At 40.8% G+C, this 22,508-nt stretch overlaps 1 protein-coding gene across 6 annotated transcripts in view; it reads right to left on the reverse strand.

The window, feature by feature from the left end:
- The window catches only part of ANKS1B (ankyrin repeat and sterile alpha motif domain containing 1B), a 343,850-nt gene that overhangs the window by 244,912 nt on the left and 76,430 nt on the right, over positions 1–22,508 (reverse strand). For all 6 annotated transcript variants that reach the window (XM_081927920.1, XM_081927926.1, XM_081927925.1 and 3 more), the window contains one exon: positions 16,954–17,094. In XM_081927920.1, the coding sequence (XP_081784046.1) occupies positions 16,954–17,094 (141 nt within the window). The remainder of the gene's footprint in view (positions 1–16,953; positions 17,095–22,508) is intronic.

Genomic DNA, 22,508 nt, shown 5'->3' on the forward strand with positions numbered 1-22,508 from the left:
AGAAGAGACTTCCCTGGAATAAGTTTAATTGAACAAACATCCACAGGATTGCTACGTATGCCACGGAAGAGGGGCTGCTGGGCTACAATCTGTACAAGGTTTCTATCATTTGACAATTGTTCTTTTTAATCCTCTGGAAACATATTTTTAAAGTTGCTGAAACAACTAAATAAAACTCAGTTTAAAAAGAGCACATACATGTGCAAGTTCAGATAACCAGATTTTAAGAAGATGAAGGCCTGGAAGGAATCATTTGTACATTTTCTCACCACCATTTTAGGCTTACCAAGGGCATAAAGGATGACTTCAAGGTCTGGCTTGCCTTCTTGCCAAATTTCAGAGCAGTGTTCTTCTGATAGGATTGACTCAACGTGGAAACAGATCTACAGGCCCAGTACAATGTATCTGGAAGTCTAGCCTTCAAAATCTTTTTATGTGGCTGCTGGTGTTCTGGCAGGTGGCCTAGAAATCACTAGGGATCTTACATTCATTTATTTGTTTTCCATTCAGTTCTAGCGGCTATCTGTATCTGGCAGGGAAGTGGGGAATTTAGGAACAAAAATATACAATTCTAGTGTGACAACCAGGCAATGTTGTAGGTTATAAACAGTTGGTCTTCCCAGTCTGAGAGGGTCATGCAGCTTGTAAAGTAATATGTGCTGATATGCTTGTCGTTTCAAATCTCTTTTTCAGTTTGTCACATTTTGGGGAGGACAATGACATAGCACATGCCTTTTATTGCTTTCAGAATAAAGAGGTACATAATTTTGTACCTCTCAGCTGTACCTCTCGACGTTTTGAGCAAACCTCATTGCAGAGAGTGTTACATTTGGTGTCTGACTGTCAATGGCATCCAAGTCACTGCAGAGGCAAGCAATTTTATTATCAAAATGCCTAGCAAACCTGTCACAGCAGGCTTCTGATAGCTGCTGCAACTTCATTCACTGAGGAGATTAAACCCTCCAAATAATGCTAGTGGACAACTATTTGAGGACACACTGAGGCAGCAAATTAAACTGCACCATCTAGTCTGGTTTTGTGGGATCGGTTCCAGCTTTTGAGACCTGAGGATGTGGATAAGGTACTTGAATGAATAAAATGAATGAATTTGAGGAGCCAAGATGGCAACGGAGAGAGCAGCCTAGTCAGACTCTCCTGCTTTCAGTTAAGCTTTTAAGTAGTTTTTAGCCACTTCTTGGTTTTAAACTCACAGTTCTAACGTCTTACCAGCTGCTTTATCACCTCATCGCTTCTCTTTGCTTTTAGTTTATTGTTTTATTGTTTTACTGCTCAATCTGTCCTATTGCAACAACGGATGTCTGATGAAGCCTGTTGATGTGAATGACTTGCTGTTTTCTCTACTGGCTAAAAACTTGGATTAATACATTGCTGCGGAAACTTGGTTCTGGCTTGGATAAGGTACTCGCTACCCTTACCAGTTTTGACATTCTCTGCTCTTCCTAGAAATTAAACACCACTCCCAACTCATTTGCAAGTATACTATATGCAATAAAGAATGTAGAATCACGCATAAGCAAGGGGGGGGGAGGAGGAGGAGGAGGAGGAGAAGGGAGAAGGGAGAAGCCTTGTCCAGAAATGGTCATAGTTGACATATCAGCAGAAGATGGTAAAAGACACTCTTACCTACTGTAGCCTCCAGGAACAAATGAGAACCAAAAAGCATCACAGATATGTATCTGCTCCATTGGGGGACTGTAATCCCATCTAGAACAACCAAATTACCCAGTTCTTGAACCACCTTCCCACATAACCTTCATCCACAACACTCAGATGTAACAGAGAAATAGAACTGGGTATCAATAGCATACTTGTAGCACCATGTTCCAAATCTCCTAATTACCACTCCCAATGGCTTAATATAGATACCAAACAGCACTGGGGACATGATTGCACGCTGCTCTCTTGCTCTTAACAGTTTTCTGCTAAGCAAAGTGAATATTGACATTGCCAAGTTTAAATGGGTGGCTGAAAAGGAAAACAAAACTACAAGGGGAACACTTTCACTATTTTGTTCTTATTAAAATTAAGAAGAGGCACATTTGCTGAAACTCTTATGTATATTATGAGCAGCATGTTACAGCTCAGTTTGTTATCCTATCATTTCTATGTGCATATTTAGGGAATACATTCCACATCTGCTTTTTTATTTTAAAAATATGTGTGAGAAACATAATGCAGTTTTCAGTCAAGTCATCTGAATATTTTGATCAGTCTTTTATGCTTCTCAACAAACACAAACAACTATTATTAAATGGCTAGAAGTAAAATAAGAATAAGCAGCATAAGCATTTCTTCTCCTGCAAAGAACCTGTGCATGTAATAAGAGGGGGGCAGCAGAGCTGGGGAAGAATGGGATGCTGAATTATTGAGCCATAAGAAGAAGAGGAGGAGGAGTTTGGATTTGATATCCCGCTTTATCACTACCCGAAGGAGTCTCAAAGTGGCTAACATTCTCCTTTCCCTTCTTCCCCCAAAACAAACACTATGTGAAGTGAGGGGTTGAGAGACTTCAAAGAAGTGTGACTAGCCCAAGGTCACCCAGCAGCTGCATGTGGAGGAGCGGAGATGCGAACCCAGTTCCCCAGATTACGAGACTACCGCTCTTAACCACTACACCACACTAGTTCTAAGAGTTTTAAAGTTAGGGAGGGTTGCTTTTCCAGCATTTTATCTTCCTAATGCATGAGAATTCTGTTCTTCGTAAAATCAAGACAATTTGTCATATCAATATGATATTTGAAACAAGGAATCTATCTAGTAAGGGGTATATTTGAACCTAGTTCCAAAAAAAAACCTAATGAATGCTGGCATATTCTGACTTCATTTCAAAAAAGTCTAATAAAGACTGGCAAAGTCACAGCAGTTTAAATTTTTGGTGGTGAAGAGCAGCCATTCCACATCTGCAATCCCCCCTCTATCTCCACAGCACCAAATCATATCTACACCTTTTCATTTGGGCAATTTAAATTATGGCAGAAATTCAAGGATATTGCCAGGGCATGCTTTCTGTTGACTTAGTGGAAATTAATTATTATAAGGTTTGAAGTTCCTATTTGAATCTGTCATTTAACTAAGGGCAAGTATTGTCACCCATGTCTGTTTGGCAGATGGAAGCTTCTCTGGTGGAACCCGCTCCCCAAAATAAAAATAGCAATTTCATCACCAGGCTCTAGCAGTGAAAGATAGATTGGGGGGGGAGCTGCTACATCTGTGTATGTGTGTGTGTAAAAGAGAGAGGGAGATGCAGTATAAGAGTGTGTTTTGCATATGCTGGTGCAAGCGTGTGATCGGCTCTTGCATCTGTTTGTACATAACTGCATCTGACAGGCTGCTGAGTTCCCCTCTGCCCAGTTATTATAAGAAATAGGCTATTATGCATCTTTTCACAGAAGTATGTGCGATGTATGGCTACATAAAGTCAAAGGCCACCTAACTCTACTCTGACCCTCTGTTTTTCTTTGAGTTATATAGTATAGATACATTAGTAGTCAAATGCTATACAGGTGGTGACCATTTTGAGGGCATCCAACTGAGGCACTATTCATGCACATGGAATTGTAGAATTGTAGAGTTGGAAGGGACTCCAAGGATCATCTAGTCCAAACCCCTGTAATGCAGGAATATGCAGCGGGCTCATACGGGGATCGAACCCACGACCTTTGCAATATCAGCAGCCACCTAGACCAACTTTCCAATCTGGAAGGAAAGGATTTGTGCCTTAATTTGTTTTAGGGAAAAACAATTTCCCTATTATTGGATTTTCAATTTAGGGGTAATAATAAGATTTAATCTTTATTTAAATTGTGAATGAATAATAGGTATCAGGGCTATGCAAGTTTTCTGATCTACTATGCTGACTGAATGTGGACCGCCAGTCATGCACAGCACACCAGTCTGCAGTCTCAGGAAAGCAACAACCACAGGAAGTTTATCAAGTTGCTGGGAAACATCCAGATATGCCTCGTGAGATACATTCCTCATCACGGGTCAAAATCCATGTAAACTTGCATTAGATGATAGCAACTTTAGCAAAACTATCCCTATTTATAATTACAAAGTAAAGCAAATGAAATACTAAACTGATAACAGCATTAACGTGTAATGTCAGAATAGTGTAGGTGGGTTGTTGTTTTTTAAGCCAAGATACTGCCCACTCACATGGATAGCAGGAAGCAGAGACGTGGAGCCATTGCATGAGCCCTGTGATGCTCACAACCTATACGGTATGGAAACGTTGCCAACAAACATTGCCTTGTGTTGACTAAGGAGGGGTGACGGTTGATCATGCAGAACCTTTCAGTTCAGTTTCCAGCTCTGAATAGAATGTATGTGAAGGCTGGATAGGCATATCTAGGCAGCTTGATGTGTGACTGTAAAACATGAGGGGATTGTGGTGTCATAGACTGCTAGGCAGGGATTTACTTTGCTTAGCCATTGCAAGGAAGAAGTTCCATATATCTGCTACCACGCAGGGTAGGCTTCCTGGCTGTGGTGCCTTCCTACCAGATTTGTCGTTGCCCTTTGCCTGAGAATCTCCCTTGTGTGCTTTTCACAACAGTGTTCTCATGATTGCAAGGAATACATCATTTTTTCTTCTAAGAAAATGACATAATTAAAAAAACTAAATTGAAATTCATTATAAAGTCTGCATGTTTTTAGAAAAAGAAATGTGTCTCCTTCCTTTAAAATGTAATTAAAATATTTCTATTACTATGGCAACATAAATAATAAATAGCTCTGTGCATAGCTTAGCAAATAATTAAAGAGTAATATTCAGTTAAAGTATTAGCATATTAGCGGTTTAAAAAAAGAAAAAAAGAAAAAATCATGTTAAGGCATCATAAACCTTGAGTCGATAATAAGATTATACTTCATGATACTTTTTTTGAAACTTATTATCTGCTATTATTAGACACACACAGATAAAGCAAAAGGCAAAAGCTTCATTTTTGGTATTTCAGAAATATGATACCATAATATGGTTTACCATATTGATCAGCTGCCACCACTGTTTTCTCAAAATTTAAAAAATGTTTTGTGATCCTATGGAAACAATCTGTAGGGCTGTACTGCAGAAAACAAGTTTGCCATATAGAGCAGCCTCCATGCAGATACAGTTCTAAATGGCTTCCACACAGCAGCCTTTCAGAGCAAAATGGGTTTCAACCATGGGTGAATCATATTAATGATGCTCAGAAGCAGAGCAATCCAAACCAAGGCCAGGAAGATGTGGAGTGGTAGATTCACTGCTACACTTGAAGCCTTGCCAGCTCCTGCCAGTCAGGATAGGGAGATTTCCCCACCCCCTTATTTTTTGCTACATCAGTTCCAGTCTGGTGCTGCTGCCCTAGTGGATTTAATGTGGCTATGGCAGTACACACCTACCACCAAACACCCAATTTCAGTGCTGACTGTTGGCCACCGTTTGGGGAAGAATGTGATACTTGAGATTTCTACCACAGTGGAGCCTGCCCCCTCACCCAGAGGCACACCTCTCCATTAGTGCCAACATTCACCACCCTAACACACAGCCCTACCATCAGTATTGGGGAATTAAGACTGCATTCTAAGTAACCAAAGGGGCACACCTCATTTCCTATGAAAGTACTGACAATTGAGTGCTTTTACATACTCCCTTGAAAAGAAAAAGCGTGATTTAAGTGTATCCCCAAACAGTCAAACTACTTTCACATCGCCAACAGTTGGAATTTGATGGGACCTTTGACATACCTTATCAGCATGGCTCATAGGCCCTCAGGAGAAGATGATGTGGTGGAAAAACAATGCCAAACTCCCTAGTGCTGTAGCTTTTTTATATATTTAGTAGGAAACTAGTTTCACTATTGACTTAAACTTTTAATAGCCATTTTTCTAAATAATTCATTGACTCTGGTGGCACACAATAAACCTTTTTATAACCATCAATATAAATAAAAGCCAAGTAATAAAATGACATAATAGCCAAGCAGAACAACAAAAGCAGGTGTATAGCAAAGCACAGCCAGTAGCCTGAAGAACAGCAAAGAGCTATGTGTGCTAAGTGGATTCCTGCCCCCCCCCCCCGTGCAACTAAAAGTATTACTGGACAGCATTTTGAAGGTATTTAGAAAGCAAAATTTTATCTCTGATCAACCATAGTAACCCAATACTACTACTGCATCAATGATATATATTTTTTTACTTTTCATCTCTGATTAGAACTCACCTAGAATACACAGACCACTTTACTGGTCCAACAATATCCTACAGTGGAGATGGAATGCTAGAGGTAGCGGGGGGTTGGGGGGATCGGATTCTAAAATGAATATCATATTGCATGACTTAAATAATTTACTGTGTGAACCATCCTGAAAAACAGTCATAAGACATCACTGGTTGGAGTATCTTTTTTGTTGGTATAAGTGAGAAAATTGTTTGTCATTTATGTTGCTCAATGATAAAAGTTTTAAAGCATTTTGAAGGAAATTTTCTCTGTGTGGTACGTGATCTAATTTATGTACTTTACAAGGAAAAAAAACGTGGGCTACCTGTTTCATAGAGAAATACGAGACAAAATTACATTTATTTTAGGATAACCCTTACTAGCTTATTTCCCTGTTAAATTGCTAGCTACTGCATTTATTATGATGATTACATTTGTTGAATTACTTGCTCATCTGCTGTTTCTGCCAACAGCAGCATCTCCTCATGCAGAAGCCAATCAGCAGGACAGCTAAGTACAAAAGTAACCTCTGTTTTCAGATTCCATTATTTCCAGCATATCCTTTGTCTGAAATCTGGCAAACATGCTGAAGTAGAATGAAAGCCATGGTACTCTTCCTTAAATTGATTAAAATGGACTACTATATTGGCAAGCCATAATATCCATATAAACTTCAAAGTGTACACTGTGAATTCTTGACTTTACAGTAGAATTTCTAACTGCTAGGTAAACTGAAAGTTTGGGAGTCTTTAAGAGTATACCACCCACACATTCAAGCAGCTACTGAGCAACTGAAAAGGGCACTATGTATTCTACCCTGAAGGAATCAGCAGGCAATGATTATACCCTGCTGAAGATTGAGGGAAAATCAGCATAGTGAAAGAGAGCTGAAATTTATTTTAGTGCTTCCTTATATTGATTGTTACTTTCCAAAGAAATTAAGCCAACCATTTTCTTTCATTTGGTACAGTCTGTGATTTATTTAACAGTTGGACATTCCTGATGTAAAGCACATATTCCTTCACCCCAATTCCCCAGCCAGTTCCATTGAAATACTGCTTCCACTCATTGCCAGAGCTAGCTGAGCAGCTTCCTGCTAACTAGTTCCTAGTTTGCATGTACCAAGTGCTCTACAGTGCCAGACAGCTAAGGTGTGGAGCCAGGTAAGCAGGAATCTGCTCATCTGAGTTCCAAAGCTCAGAACTCTTGTACAACTGTAAGTTCCCAAAGCAAACCACATATAAAGTTGCATTTTCTATCTGTTCTGTAGAATTCTAAATTTAAAAGACACCCCCCCCAATAAAAGAGAAGAAAGCTTGGTAGGAATTGAATATGATCCTTACTCTCCAGGAATCGTGGAATGTTGAGGACAATTGCAAATAAGTAAATAACAGTAGACATGGTGGTGGCAGAAAAAATGATCTAACTGAGCCCCTGACAGCTTATGGAATCCTGAAGATGCATATCTTCAGTGGAAAAATCCACTTCTTAGTGAGTCTAAATTTGGTATGGACTTTTTTGGAATATAGTGTGTGAGAGGGGGGGGCTTTCTATTAAACCTTGGCGAGAATCTCATTCTTGGAATGGTTGGCCAGCTTATTGCTAATGCCCTAAGGTAAGGTAACAAATGAAGTGGCTCTGCACCAGAGGGCAAATGGGTTGGGGCCCCCTCTGTCAACTAGCTGGTAATTAGAAGAACAGAATCCAGAGCTGAGGTTGTGAGAGCTAAAGGCTAGAAGTGGGCTGCGGGGTAGACATGCTTGATTTCTGCAAGAATCCAATGCTGTGGCTACAGATCTTCTTGGGGGTGTTAATACTGTCAGTTGCTCCGTCATAGGCTCAGGTTGGATATATGGTAAATAAACCCTATATCATAAAGACATCATAATCTCTGCTGTCCCTTGTTTCAAGGAAACCAATCCCTGGGTAAGTGCCTAGAACCTCTAGAAGCTCACACCGCTCAAAGATTGGGGCTACGTGTAACACTATTTTCTGCAGTCAGGCACAGCTCCACATTCCTGTTTGTTGCCAGCAATCCCACAACCCAACATTTTGCCTCATGTGTGTTTTTTTGTTCTGTGCTGGAGCATTACTTTCTATGATAAGTTAAATGCTGGGCTTTGAGTTCAATTGGGAGGGACTCCTTTTCAGACTTTTCACGTAATCAAGTTGTTTTGTTTCGTTTTGTGTGTGCACGTACCAAATTTCTATTTCTTAGCTAGCATTAACTATCTGTGTAGGGACATATGCAAATGCATTCTTTCAGAAACGTCTAATAATCAGGTTCTCTTGGTTACAAGTGCAATTTCAGCTTTCTGAATCATATGGAAATACTTTTATCCATTTGGGGATATTCACATCTTCCATTTCAATGGGTTTATAAATATGCTATTTTCAGATTTCTGTTGGAATCGCTGTGTTTTGTACTATATATGCATGCAAAACAACACCTTTCCAAGTTATGTGGGAAGTACTGTGACAATTTGGTACCACAGCGAGCAAGTTAGTGAGACCCAACTCTTTAATACTAAGCAATTGAGGTTTCATTCAGGAAGCATAAGAATGTGCATCTGGCAGATACTGGCAATGTCCCTAAGGCTTGCCAGGGATTGTTGGCTGCATATACACCATACATTTAAAGCCCACTCTCACCCACCCCCAAATAATCCTGGGAACTCTAAATTGTAAACAGTTCTGGGAACTGTAGCTCTGTGTGGAGTAAATGACAATTCCCAGGATTCTTTGGTGGAAGCAATGTGCTTTAAATGTACATTGTATATGCAACCATTTTTCTCTGGTACGAATCTGCCCTCCATTCCATCCTAGTTGCCTTCTAGTTTAACTTGGATTTTTTTTTTAATTAATTGCACAACTGCGGTTGGGTGTAGTTTTCAGTTCATGTGTATGTGCCCTTCGCCATACTGATGTGCAGGAGCCCATAGATGCATTGATTAAACTACAAAGCAAAAAGGAATCATGATGCAATCACACAATCCCATTACGATTCCTTTTTATGCTGTTATTTAGCAATGCACATCAGTAAGTGGTGAGGCAAACTATGCCAACCAATGCATACTCAACTGTCTGAACAAAGTCCAGAAATAAAGAAGCAGATGAATGGCTGATATCTCACTTATCATTGCTGTTCTAACAAGAAGAGGTAATGCTGAAACCCCAAATCCAGGAACAAAATTGAATTGGTACAATATTGTAAGCATTCCTAATTATAGTATGTGAAAAAGCAACAGAACTCCCAGAGCCCAACATTCTATTTCCTTAGTTACAAAAAATTTCCCAGTTAACAAGTGTTTCAGATAACTGTTCATTCACTGGAAGATATAAGATATAAAGCAGGGTTGTTTCAATTTCAAAGATTTTGTTTAAAGATTCTGCTATTAAAATGAATGTGTAATCATTAGGTGAATGACAGTTTCTGAGGCAATAAGATACCTTATAAAGTAAATAATTAAATTCACTATTTTGTATTTGTTAACATCCAGGAATCCACTATCTAGTTCTCCTGATTCTCACAAACCTGGCCTTTTTGGCAGTTGTTAGAACTCAATCAAAAATGTGTGCTGCTGTTAAATCAAAGCAATGACCAACAAATTTGGCTGTATTCCCTATGAGTAAAAAATAATCTGCACCTGCCAGTTTGACAGACATATGGCAGTCAATGACCTAGTTTCCTTATATTCCATGTAAATGGAACTGTCATCATAATGGACAATTTGCAACATATATAATGCTATACTTTTCAAATACGTATGCTAATCCAAATATATTCTGGAGGTGCAGAAGATTTGCTTCTTTTGAAGACAGGCATTTTGTTCAGTTCACAAAAAATGTATCTTAAAGAGGTATGGTGCTGCTGTTCCAGCAGCTTAAGACAATTAGAATGAACACAGCTTCACTTGTTCCAATCCTGCAACCCAAATATTTTGCTGTCCTCTTCAGTTGTTAGATCAGGACTGTTCCTACAACTCTCTGTGCTTAACATTAGGAAATGAACTGAATGCTGTAGTCTGATGTAGGATAAACCCAGCATTTAATTTTACTTGATTTTAGCATTAATTTAAGCATGAAATATCTGTGAGGAACTGTTGTAGATAGAACTGAGAATCTATCGTTCTATGCACTAAACTATTTTCCTATTCAATAAAATATTCCTGAATACTGAATTGGCTCCCCACATCCAAGCTGGTCATTGGCTTTACTCACCAGGAAGGGTTATAAAATCTTCCTATGCTGGCTTGGATTTTGCCAGGGCAATTGTTGCTAGTGTTCTTTTCATTGCCTCCAGTTCTTGGTTTGTTTGGTGGTTCTAGCATGCTCTTTGGCAACTGCCCATGGCTCAACTGTGACAACTGCCTATGGCTTTACTTTTCAGAAATCAAAAGGTTATTGCATAATAATTTAAATAATAACTGTGCTGTTTTGTATAGAAGGTATAAAGCTATGACATTTATGCCTGATGTGGTCATTAACTTAATCACTAGGCACATTTTTGTAAGTGTCTTTGTTACAAATTATAAGAGGAAGATTTACAGTGAACTGAGATGTCGAACGAAACTCTAGAATAAAAAATCAACATAAAATGGTGTCTTTTCACTAGTAGATTCTTTCTTTAAAGTCTTGTAACAAAAATGAGTCTCTCCAGTCATACCTGGAGATGAGGGTGATTGAACCTGTAATCTTCTGCATATAAGGCAAGTGCTCTGCCACTGAGCTACAGCTCTTCCTCCTATGTTTTTGTCTAATATAGCTGCTCCACCACAAGCATCACCAAAGCAAGTCCACACAAGTGTGGCAGAATTATCTAGCTCTAATGCAAGCAGCTCTCTTGCACTAGACTACTAGACAAACAGATACTCTTGCCATTATCTCTAGGAAATTGCCTAGGGGAAGGAAGTGAAGGCTTGGCTTTAGTATAGGCTGAGTGAATTCCACCCTCTTGCTGGGGAAGATCTGCTGCCTGGAAACTTCCCAGTGAGGCACAACTTAAGTTTAATTCAAATCTTCTTTCAATCAATAGGAAAAAATACCTTTTACCATCTCCATCACCTAAGCATCCAACCAAGGAATAATTTTGATTCCCCCATCCTCTTTATCGTTGTTGCCTAGCCTTTTATTTTAGCATTTCACAGTCCAGCCAAAATCTCTCCCTTACTGTAGGCTAAGGTGTCATAAGAGAGACTGTATACTTTGCTTGTTTTATTTATTATTTCTCCACCAATCAACAACAAATCCACTAAGGCGATGAACCAAAAGTGCCTTTTTAATTAATATTGATTGGGGGAAGGATTGTCAAGTGCTCCTTAAGAAGCATTTTAGTCATCTGCTAAAAGCTCCTGTTGCTCGGTCCCAGCTCTTGCCAACCTAGCAGTTTAAAAGCACGTCAAAGTGCAAGCAGATAAATAGGTACCGTTCCGGCGGGAAGGTAAACGGTGTTTCTGTGTGCTGCTCTGGTTTCACCAGAAGTGGCTTAGTCATGCTGGCCACATGACCTGGAAAAACTGTCTGCAGACAAACTGGCTGCTCCCTCAGCCAGTAAAGCGAGGTGAGCGCCGCAACCCCAGAGTTGTTTGCGACTGGACTTAACTGTCAGGGGTCCCTTTACCTTTACCTTTACCACTGTATTATTATTATAATTAACTGAATTTGTATACTGCCCTTCATCCAAAGATCACAGAGCAGTTCACAACATAAAAATGCAAAATACAAAATGAAAAGACAAAATATATAATAAAAGAAAAAAGAAATCATTAACACCCCCTCCCACAAGCACATTAAAAACGCCATAGAATGTTAATCAGCCAAAGGCCTGGTTACAGGGAAACATTTTTGCCTGGTGCCTAAATATATGTAATAAAGGTGTCCAGTGAGCCTCCCTGGGGAGAGCATTCCACAAATAGGGATGCACCACAGAAAAGGCCCATTCTAATAGACCCGCACTCTGGGCTTCTCATGGAGGAAGCACTCAGATGATGGTTGCAGGGTCTGGGTTGGTTCGTTTGAGGAGAGGTGGTCCTTATACAACATGATATAGCATGAAGGCAAGACTCTTAAGAGAGCAGTGCAATACTTACCTTGCTCCTAGACCAGGGATACACTGCCACCATACTGGTAGACCAGCCACTCTATCCTAGGTGTTCTCAGCCCAGGAGAGAAGGTAAAAACATATTGTTGCCTGGCACCCCAATCTCCCAGCATTGCAGGATTCCTTGGGTTCCAGGTGCTTACCTGTCATGACCTGGTAGGACAATGGGGATAAGGATGTAGCCACAACTAGTACACAGCGGGGCAAGGTGGGGATGGAGAAAGAAAGGATGGGGGCATATAAAGTACTCACAGGGCGACAGAGGACGGCGAAGGGATGGGGGTCAGTGCAGAGGAACCAAAAGAGCAGGACCCATCACCAGAGTGCCCCCCATTTCCACAAACACGGTGGGCTCTGAGGTGTGGGGAGCTGTGGGAGGTATGCTCTAGGAGGCTGAAGCAAGCAAGGGCCCACAGCCCTGCACTCTAGCTGGCCAGGTGGGGTTTGTTAGCTCTGGGAGGAGGTGTGTGATTCCTCAGCTGGAGTAGGCTCAGGACACATGAGGATCACATGCCTCATTAAGCCCAGATGCTGCAATCAAGATTCAGGTGATAAAAGGGAAGCAGAGCTGAGGTGCTTCAAGTCACAGTTCTGCAGCTTACCCAGTCCCCCACCCTTGGCATGCTAAAAGACAATGAATTTCTAGCATGTTTAAGCTAGGATGCAAGCCTCAGTACCACAGCTACATTACCCAAAGGACTTGCTCTTGCTTTCTCTTGTCCCACTACAGCACAAAGCAGCTTTCACAAAGTTATCAGAATGATTCCTAAAATGATATAAAAGTTCCTATCAAACACAAGCATGTAAAAGGCACAAATCAACAGCATTTCAAATCACACAGACAGACATAATGCCAAACCTTACAGGAAGGATCCCTGCAGCAAATAAGCAAACAGTCCCAAAAAACACAAGCCCCCACCCCTTGCAGTTGCTTGCATGGTTCTTTGCCTTGGAGTTTCAGAAAGTTCTCCTTTCAAGTAGATTGACAGCTGCTTTGGGGTTCAAATCACAGGTGGAACTCTTCCATTTGTCTTTGGTCTTCTCTTTGGTTGTAGATCAGAGGCTCCAAACTCAAACTCCAGTCCCAAAGCAGTCTCTGTGGTTGCATACTGGGCCTCAAGACACAACTGCATGATCAGATTTCCCACTGACACACTGGGGGTCCCCTCCATCTATTTTCCTCTTGCTGCCTCTGGGTAAGTCCACTTCATCCCCTGTGCCAAACTGCAAATCAAAGTTCTGCCACAACTCCTTATCTGGAAGCACCACCTTCAGGATCAGCTGGCTCAGTTCAGTCAAGTTGCCGGTCAGGAATTCCCCTCACTGCTTACTCCCAACATCTCTCAAACACTTCATGGGCCCAAAGGCAGGCAATCCTTCAAGTGGCTCTTGCCCCCAAAACTCATTGGAACCTGGGTGACCCTCACTGCTGGGGCCTATGTAAGGGCTGCACCCATTATAAGGACTGGTTCCCCACCCTGCAAGGCTATCTTGGGGCACCCAAGGGACAATGTCATTGGATGGTTTTATCTCGTCCAATTCAGTAGGCACCAGCTGCTACTCTGGTGCATGCACACACGTCTCCAACTTTCCCACACATTTTTCTCTACTGCCATCCCTCAGGCGCTTGCTGATCCTTCTGCATTGTTCACACACACCTCCCAATTCCTCCTGTTGCACTTCTTCTGGCATCTCTTCAGGCACTGTTTCTTCTTGCTCATGCATGCACACCTCTTGCATCACCGCTGGCACACATGGAATGAAGAGATCCATAAGCACCATCTCTTCACCTCCATCTTGCAGTTCACTCTCCTCTGGAGCACTTTCCTCCTTCACTGGCCTTTCCTCCTGCACCCATTCTTCTACAGCAGGCTCCCAGGTAGTGGAGAACTCATCAGCCAGGGCTCTCACCTCCAATGAGGCGTCTCACCCACTCTGCTTGCAGCTGGTCTATTTTATGAAGCCACTGGCTCTGCTGCTGACTTTGTCACTTCTTCATTTGGTCAAGCTGCTTGCTCCACTGTTGCTCCATTCTCTCAAGCTGTTCAAGGAGTGTTGCTATTCCTCCCTCCATCATGACTTGGGCACACCTTGCTCACAGGTCTTCCCTGAGGAAACATGAATCCTACTACTGATACCAGTGTCACACACCACCCCAATCTCTGAGCAGTGTGAGATTCCAGGGGTTCCAGGAGCTTACCCAGCATTCAGTTTCCTTCATGATGTTGGACAAGAGAGGCAGTGGTATCTTTATGATAGTTGGTTTATTTACACATATACGCAACCTGAGCTTATGATGGAAGGGTTCACAGCATTAATACCCCAAGAGGGTCTTGCTTCTTCCATAGCCACAGCTTTCAATTCCTGCAGAAATCAGGCATGGCTCTGACTGCCTTCTGAACCTGCTGCCTTGCTTCCAGTTTCTTGCTTACACACAGAACTCTCGACTTTGTCTTTGTAACTATCAGGGAGTTGAGGGAATAAGGCCCACCCATTTGTTTTTTTGGCACAGAACCACTTCCTTTGTTACTTTAATGACCCATATTCAGAGGGCCATTACCTCACCAGTAAGGTAGCCTGGCTATTCCAGGAATTGAATCTGTGCTGGATCCAGGAATTAGATTTGACCATCTCTAGTTGTGAAGCAGGAGATAGGAGTTCAGATCCCTCCAGGAAGAATATGGCTCCATTTACCTTTGGAATGCCTGGCAATAAAATAAAAACAAATAAATGTCACACCCCCACAGTCTCATTCTGAGGCCAGATCCTAGTTGTGTGTGTGCATGGAATCCTTACCTACTACTCCCTAACAGAATAGAAACTACACACATGTCCTTTATAGCCACATAGCATTTACTGAACAGCATCCGGGATGGTGATCTAGAAAGGGAAAAGTACATGGGTGGGGTTGACAACCAGTTACTGCAGCAAGACTCCTTCTCTTTGGAAAGTAGCTCAAAATACATCAAAGTAGTGTGTTCAGAGTCCTTTTTGGCACCAGCACCATGGTTCACCTCCTGTGATGGTACAGGAGCCTAGCATGTGAACAATCCCACAGGTGAATAGCCATAAACATCCTTGTCACAGCTGCTGGTCATGGGATGCACTTCCCTCCTGGCCAGAATGAAGCAGGGTATGGGATGGATTCTGTACCAGTAAGTGACCTGTAGAGAGCAAGGAGAGACACAAAAAGAAAGTAACAAGCAAAAGTCAGTGGTTATAGCACCAAGTCCCTGAAACTGAATATACCATATTTGTGAGGCAGTGAGAGAAGCAAGCAGGTGGCAATAACAATGCATGTGGTGGGGCTTCAGAAGAGCCATCTTACTGACACTGGCATCACTGATGCTTACCTGGACAAGGCTGGGATGGTGCGGTGGTTCTGCTGGTGCAACCACACAGCCCCAACCTTGCTGTGACCCTGGCCAGGTAGTAATGCCAGTGTTTGGACATGGTGCTACCTCAGTACTCTGACAGTGCTAATTTCTCAGCCTCTCAGCCACTGACGGAGACTGCTGTGACTGTGTGCATACATCTCCCTTTGAGGTTACAGGGAAACACCAGGGCTTTTTTCAACTGGAACTCACAGGAACTCAGTTCTGGCACCTCTTAGGTGGGTACCATTGCCATAGCATTGGGAAACACTAGTGGCTGTTTGTTTCCCTCCATGCCTTTGGGATGTGACTCTGCAAAGTAAAAGTGCTTGTGTTTGGCCAGCAATTGCTATGATTGGAGAGCCAGACCACTGCCAAAGCAGAACTTAACTGGGTGTTTCCCTGTTTGTGGGAAACACCGTTCGCTGCTGTTGTGGGGGGAAGAAGCAGAGAGAGAATGGCAGTTCAGACAATATCCCATATTCATGTGTAGCAAAGGTGGTGGGTGGGAGAAAGAAGACAGTTGAAGCAGTTATATATTACAGCATGTTTCTGCTTCTGTTACTTACCTGTGTGGAGTGCTTTCTCCATGCTTCTCCAGTGGTTGGGGTGCAGTTTGGTGTTCAGTGTCTGGAGTCCTGAGATGAAGAACCTGTAAGGTTCTAGGCAGAAGAGTGTTATCAACGGGTTCACATTCCTATAACTGTTCTGGAGATGAGTTGTTTTGTCTCCCCTTTGTGTGCAAAGTTCATATCATCCATAGTTTCCTACTTCCAGAGTTCGCCCCCCCCCCAGCTTGTGAGCTCTAAGGTGCACAGTATGAGGTCAGAGATATACACCCATTTCCCACTTATTCAATCATCTAATGAACAAAGAGGCCTTGCATCTGTAGATCCAAGTCTGCCTCTGCAGATTAGGATTAGTGGCATTCTGTAAACCAATAAACAGTTGGCAAGGATGAGAAGACGCTGATTCCACTGACTGGATTTCCTTTTGCCTTTAAAGTATTGTTTCAGGAACAAAGAAGGTATTTAAGTATTTTTAAAAGCTGTAATTTGTTAACTTTCAGAATCAATTTGTTCTGAATGTTTTTCCCCCTGAACGTTCAAGTCTTCTGATGTTTAAGACATAATGTGCTTTAATGTACTCCTTTGTTTTTTCTTAATTCAGGTATAAAAATAAACACTAAAAAGTACAATAGAAAAAATATTACTCAACCAATATTTTATTGTGAAGTAAAGAATTGAATAAAATACCTGAGTAAGACTAGGAAAGCCAAGATTCCTGCATCCATTACAAGGTGTCAGTGCTTCCCACAAACCTGTAGGCCCACAACTGTTTTCACCTCCTTCTTCTTCATCCTCTTCAGTTGGTAACAGGTTTGTTGAGGATGATTTCTGAAGATGAAAGAGTAGCATTTCAAAAATTAAGTGTATTGTATATTTTATGAAATACGTAAGTCTAGACTGAAATAGACCACAGCTGAATTTGTATATACTGTGCCCTCGTGAATGAATCTTCAAATGGAACTACAGGAAGTTATACTTTAAATGACTGTGACATAAACATTATTTGGAATTCATTCTGATGATTCAGATTTTAAAATATTGTAACCTGTTCCACAGAGTGAAGTATGGAATTGTTTTCACTTTCAGTCTACTTAAATTTCAAATGGCTTGTTGAAAAATGCATTCAACAGTTCTTACTCAGTCTTCAAATGTGACTAACATAGAATTGATCAACAATTGTAATTGACTTAAAGCCACTTAGTTCTGTGCTTGATGGTTAGCAAAGTGTTTATTAATAAACTATCAGTAGATTATTGTTAATTTTATTAGTAAACTATGCAACAGTGTCCTTCATTATCTTTAGAAAGCTTGAAACAATGCCTGAGATGAAACTTTATTTTTTTTTACTTTGCATCTACATTTTGATGCCACTTGTGTGACATAACTTCATAACTAAATTAGCATTGTATAAATTGAGCAAAAATGTCTACAGGCACCCAATTTGCCACCCATTCTGGAATTTATAAATATTCTCCAACACTTTTCAAGGAGCTCAACATTAGTAGCAAGGTTACCATTTTCTAGCTTGCAGGGGTAATAAAAAATAACTCAGAAAAAGAAGTCAAGTCATTGCTAATGATAAATCCTCTCAGCACATTCCTAAGGAAAAAAACAGTGTTAAGTTGTCTTCCCTTCCCGCACTCTTAGATGCTCCCCATAAAGGTTTGCTGGTCCTCTTTCTTCCAAACCATTCCAAACGAAAGTAATTCCTGCTGTGACCACAAGAAGGATACTAGTACTTTTCAGCTTTATTGATAAGCAGAGAGAGATGTAATAGCAGTAACTTGGGGTTTTAAGGATATAAAAGGAGTTGGGTGGATTGCCACAGAAAGGGCTTAGCAGGAAGTGAGAAGGTGGCAGTTGGGGAAGCTTTTAGGTCAAATGTGTAATTGCATCAGTTGATATAGTATGTCCTTCTTTGATATAGCCAGCAGTCTCACGGTCCCTATAATTCCCTGCTCCCCCCTGCAAGGCTGCTGTGGATCTAGGCAACCAGGGTGGAGTGTGAGAGTTTGTCAGCAATAAGGTAAGTGGAAAAAAGGAGGCTCTTGCAAGCAGAGGAAGAAGACATTTGAGAGCACCAAGGAGAGTATCTTCCTTCATCTCTCCTTTTTCCTTTTTTTCTTTAGTTTTATTTCACCAAAAGGCAGATAAAAGAAGAGGAAATCATGTGTATAATTTCCAAACCATTCAAATTGCTTACAGCAAAATTTCCAGATGCAGCAAGCATATTCTACTTCCTATGAAGGGTTGCCCTGGGATAAATGTGGAAAAGGATTTTTCCAAAAAGCTCTGATACTCAGATGGTCTCCCACCATCTTTACCTTCATCTATACATATTGCAAAACCAGATGTCAACAAAATTGTCAGTCTGCACCACTCCCCACAGAACTCGATGTTGTTGCATCAACTTTTCTGATACTTTAACTAATGAGTCTCTCTTGGTAAACAAGAACTGAGACTTCCATTGATGGGCAATTTCCAAATCCTAGTGAAATGCTACTAGATTACCACGCATATCTGGAAAACAGTAAAAAAAATGGCAAGAGCAAGCACAGGCACCTTTCATTCTTGTATAATTCCAGGTATTTCAGCAAAGATCTCTGACCAGAATATGCTAAGCCAGGGACAGCTCAACCACTACAATGGGGAGGGGTTTTTTTGTTTGTTTATGTGTGCTTATGTTTAATTTAGTTCAAGTTCAATACTGTTCCCATGACATTTTGAGTTTAGTTCCACAAAGTCTAGCCAACATGGTCCTGATGGGTTGCCTGGACCACATCACCTCCCATTTTGTTTCTTGTACTCATCTGCCCAGATCTGCTTCCTAGGCTGCCCTCTGAGCACTCATCTCCCTGCAATTCCTAATTAATAATTATTTATAGAAGACTGTGACACTATCTCCTCCATGGTGATATCGAGATGTACAAATGCCTAAGACAATTTCATGTTTAGGGCAATCATTTTTATGAGAGTCAGAACTTGTTTCAGCTGACTCTCTGTAGCCAGGAAAGTGGCAAGAATGGAATGACACAACAAACTAGGATAAATCAGGATACAGAGCTCAAATATAACAAGCAAGTTAACAGAAATTGAGAGTCACAACCAACTTTAGACCATGGTTTTGTTGTCCCCAAACAAGTTAAGCTAAACAAACCAAGGTATAACATATTACTTTTGAACCAGGCCAATGAGTTTCAGTTTGGCTGGGATCAACTGCCATTTTGGGTTCTCCTTTCCAAAATGGTCTTTTCATTAGGTAACAGTTTGAATCTGAATTTGCTACACACAATTATTTTAAACTGTTAAGCCCTCTTTAGTGTTTTGGCAGAAATAGAAATGGATAATGAATGAATGAATGAAAAGATTACTATCCTACCTTTCCTCCTGGGAACTTGAGGTGACTAAATAAAAATGATAACATATGACTGAACAAGATTAAATGTACAATTTATCTTTCTCATTTAAATACACTGGATATATTTTACTGTATTTTTGCATTTTAAAAATACTTGCTTATCTGCTATGTATTTGTAAATTAAATTTCAATGCATTTCTTAATGTGCTACTTGATCAAATTATTTTGACAGTGAAATGGTACTACATTATGTGTTGCCATAGAAACAAGCACTCTTGCACAAATGATTAGAATGGCAGGGTGAACTTTGCCGGATCTGGAGTTTGAAGGATTTAGTACATTGTTCATACAAACAAGCACATTAAGATTATATGTCCCTGATAGTTAGAGATGTGTGTCAGATTCACCATCTATCTACACTTTTATAATTAGATCCAATCTTTCTTCTTTTAAAAAAGTTAATCTTAGAGGATATTTTAAATACTATGCCAAAGGAATGCAAAACACTCATTTAATAAAAGCAGTGGCATTATTATTGGGGGAATTATGTATGAAATTGGTAAAGGTTATCTTTCTCTCGTATCAGTATGATTACAACAACAAAAAGTGGCCATTTGATATTTTTAAAAAATCCCACTTCTATCCAACTATTCTGTGAATTTCCTCTCTCTGAAAGTTGGTGTGGCAGGAGATGGAGAATTTCTAGCTTGGCCTTATTTAAAATAGAAGTTTGATGCACACTTACCTGGAAATAAGTTTTAAAAATCTTACTTTTAAATATACATGTATAGAATTACACTGTAAAGCAGTTAGGGTTGTTCTGATCTTTAATGCATTTGTCCACGATTTAAAAAATAATAATAATCATAGGAGGCATGGCTAGCTGCAAAGCTAAATGGCAACATAACACAGCATAATCACAACAGGGCTAAAATCATACTGAGGGACAACCATAGGTTTTGAAATAGCAAAAACCTTACTGGCAATGATTTGATGATTTTATGGCTTATAAAAGCAAGTCTGCACATCTTGACATACAAGAGCAAATTGAAGACTCATTATCTGGGGACTCAGGTGAGGCCTCATATACCAATATGTCTAAAAGCAACACTCATCCTCCAAAAGGTGCAAAAGCAGCAGCAGTCATGGAGGCTGATAGAGACTCGGGTGCCTATATTGATAGACTTCGCCAGGCCCTCATGGGTGATTGTACCATCTTCTTGGCACCATTTGAAAACCTTTCTAATCAACTAAAATACGTATCTCAAACTGCAAACAGAGCACTAAGTCTTGCCACTACTACCACAGAGGATCTTGCCCTGAAGCTTGAGGAAGAATTGGACAGAAATGGACACACACACACACACACCAATTAGAGGCCTAAGAACCAGGAAGCTGGGAACATGACCCAAATTCTGGTGGATTACCTTGAACATAAATACTTCATACCACTAAGGCCACCTGGGCCTCAAGTGACAGCAAAGGATCCAAAAGTACCCCCAAGTTGTGTATCCAGTCCTTAGAGCAGGCAACTTCCCAGCTAACCAGTCCACTCAGCGGTTTCATGTAGATGTTAAACAATAGAGGGGATAAAATCAGACCCTGAGGAACCCCACACTGAAGCCTCCAGGGGGCTGAATAACACTCCCCAAGCAACCCCCTCCAGAAATGTCCATCATATAGGACTAGAACCACCACAAATTGGTGTCACCCACCCCTATCTCCGACAGCCGCTCCAGAAGTAAACCATGGTCAATGGTACTGAAAGTCGCTGAGAGGTCAAGGAGAATTAACAGAGACACCTTTCCCGTCTCTCTCCCAACAAGTCATCATACAGGGCAACCAAAGTGGTTTCTGTGCCAAAACCAGGCCTAAATCCTGATTAAAATGGAGCTAGAAAATCAGTTTCCTCCAGGAGTACCTGGAGCTGCCTAGTCCATAGCCTAATCCAGTATTGCATCCTCTGGCTGAGCAAGGACAAGATGCCCATTCACCATCCTGCCCAAGTGCCACTGCACTGTTTGTCCTGGTTATTCCATCACACCTGTGGCTGAGAGGAGGGCTAGGTGAAAAGTGAGCCCCTCTTTTATTAATCTGTGTGGTGGGGCAGGCTTTCCTCAACTGTAAGCAGCAAATGCATCTTTATTTCTCTCTGCTGTTATAACCGTACTTCAGTGGAAAAAGAACTTATTCACAGCTTCCTCATCTGAGTCAAGATCAGAATGAGTAATAATGTTTATCAAACAGAGTGAGGGATACATTCTTTGCACACATTCCCACACTTCAGGTACTCATTTGGGGGATCTTTGCTCATATTGGGAAGAACTTTTTAATTGTTATCAACTTCTGCAAAATTCAGGATTCCCTTTAATCTACTGATATATGCTTCTTCTACATAGGTGCTGTCTTCTTGTGAAGCTGGGAAACAGAGGAAGACAACAACAACATCAACAACAGCCCTATATTATTGTACACGTATAGGCCTTTTTGGCTTTCAGAGATTTTAAAAGGCATAAATTCAAAGCAAACAAAAATATTCCTATAGTAGAACCTCGGAACTCTTCTTTTTGAATTATTTGTAAGTATGTAGTTGTTTCATTTTATCAGCCAGACCCCCTGGGAATTCTATTCATATAAACAATAGTAGATCTGAAATACAACCTAGATGAAAGCAAATTGGCTCAAAAACAGTTTCCCTTCTTTGCTTTCCACTGTGGAAGTGAGGGTGGATAAGTGGGTGGTAGAGTATAGAAAATGCATTATTCTTCATGCTGCAACAGGAAACATAAATTAAACAAGTGAGAGAAATAATATGGCAAGTGAGTAGGCAATGGTCACAACTTTATTATCTTCTTGCCAGCTTTTTTCTTCTAATTTGCATTTG

The sequence above is a fragment of the Podarcis melisellensis genome, assembly GCF_964234715.1.
Source record: "Podarcis melisellensis genome assembly, chromosome: 10".
NCBI lineage: Eukaryota > Metazoa > Chordata > Lepidosauria > Squamata > Lacertidae > Podarcis > Podarcis melisellensis.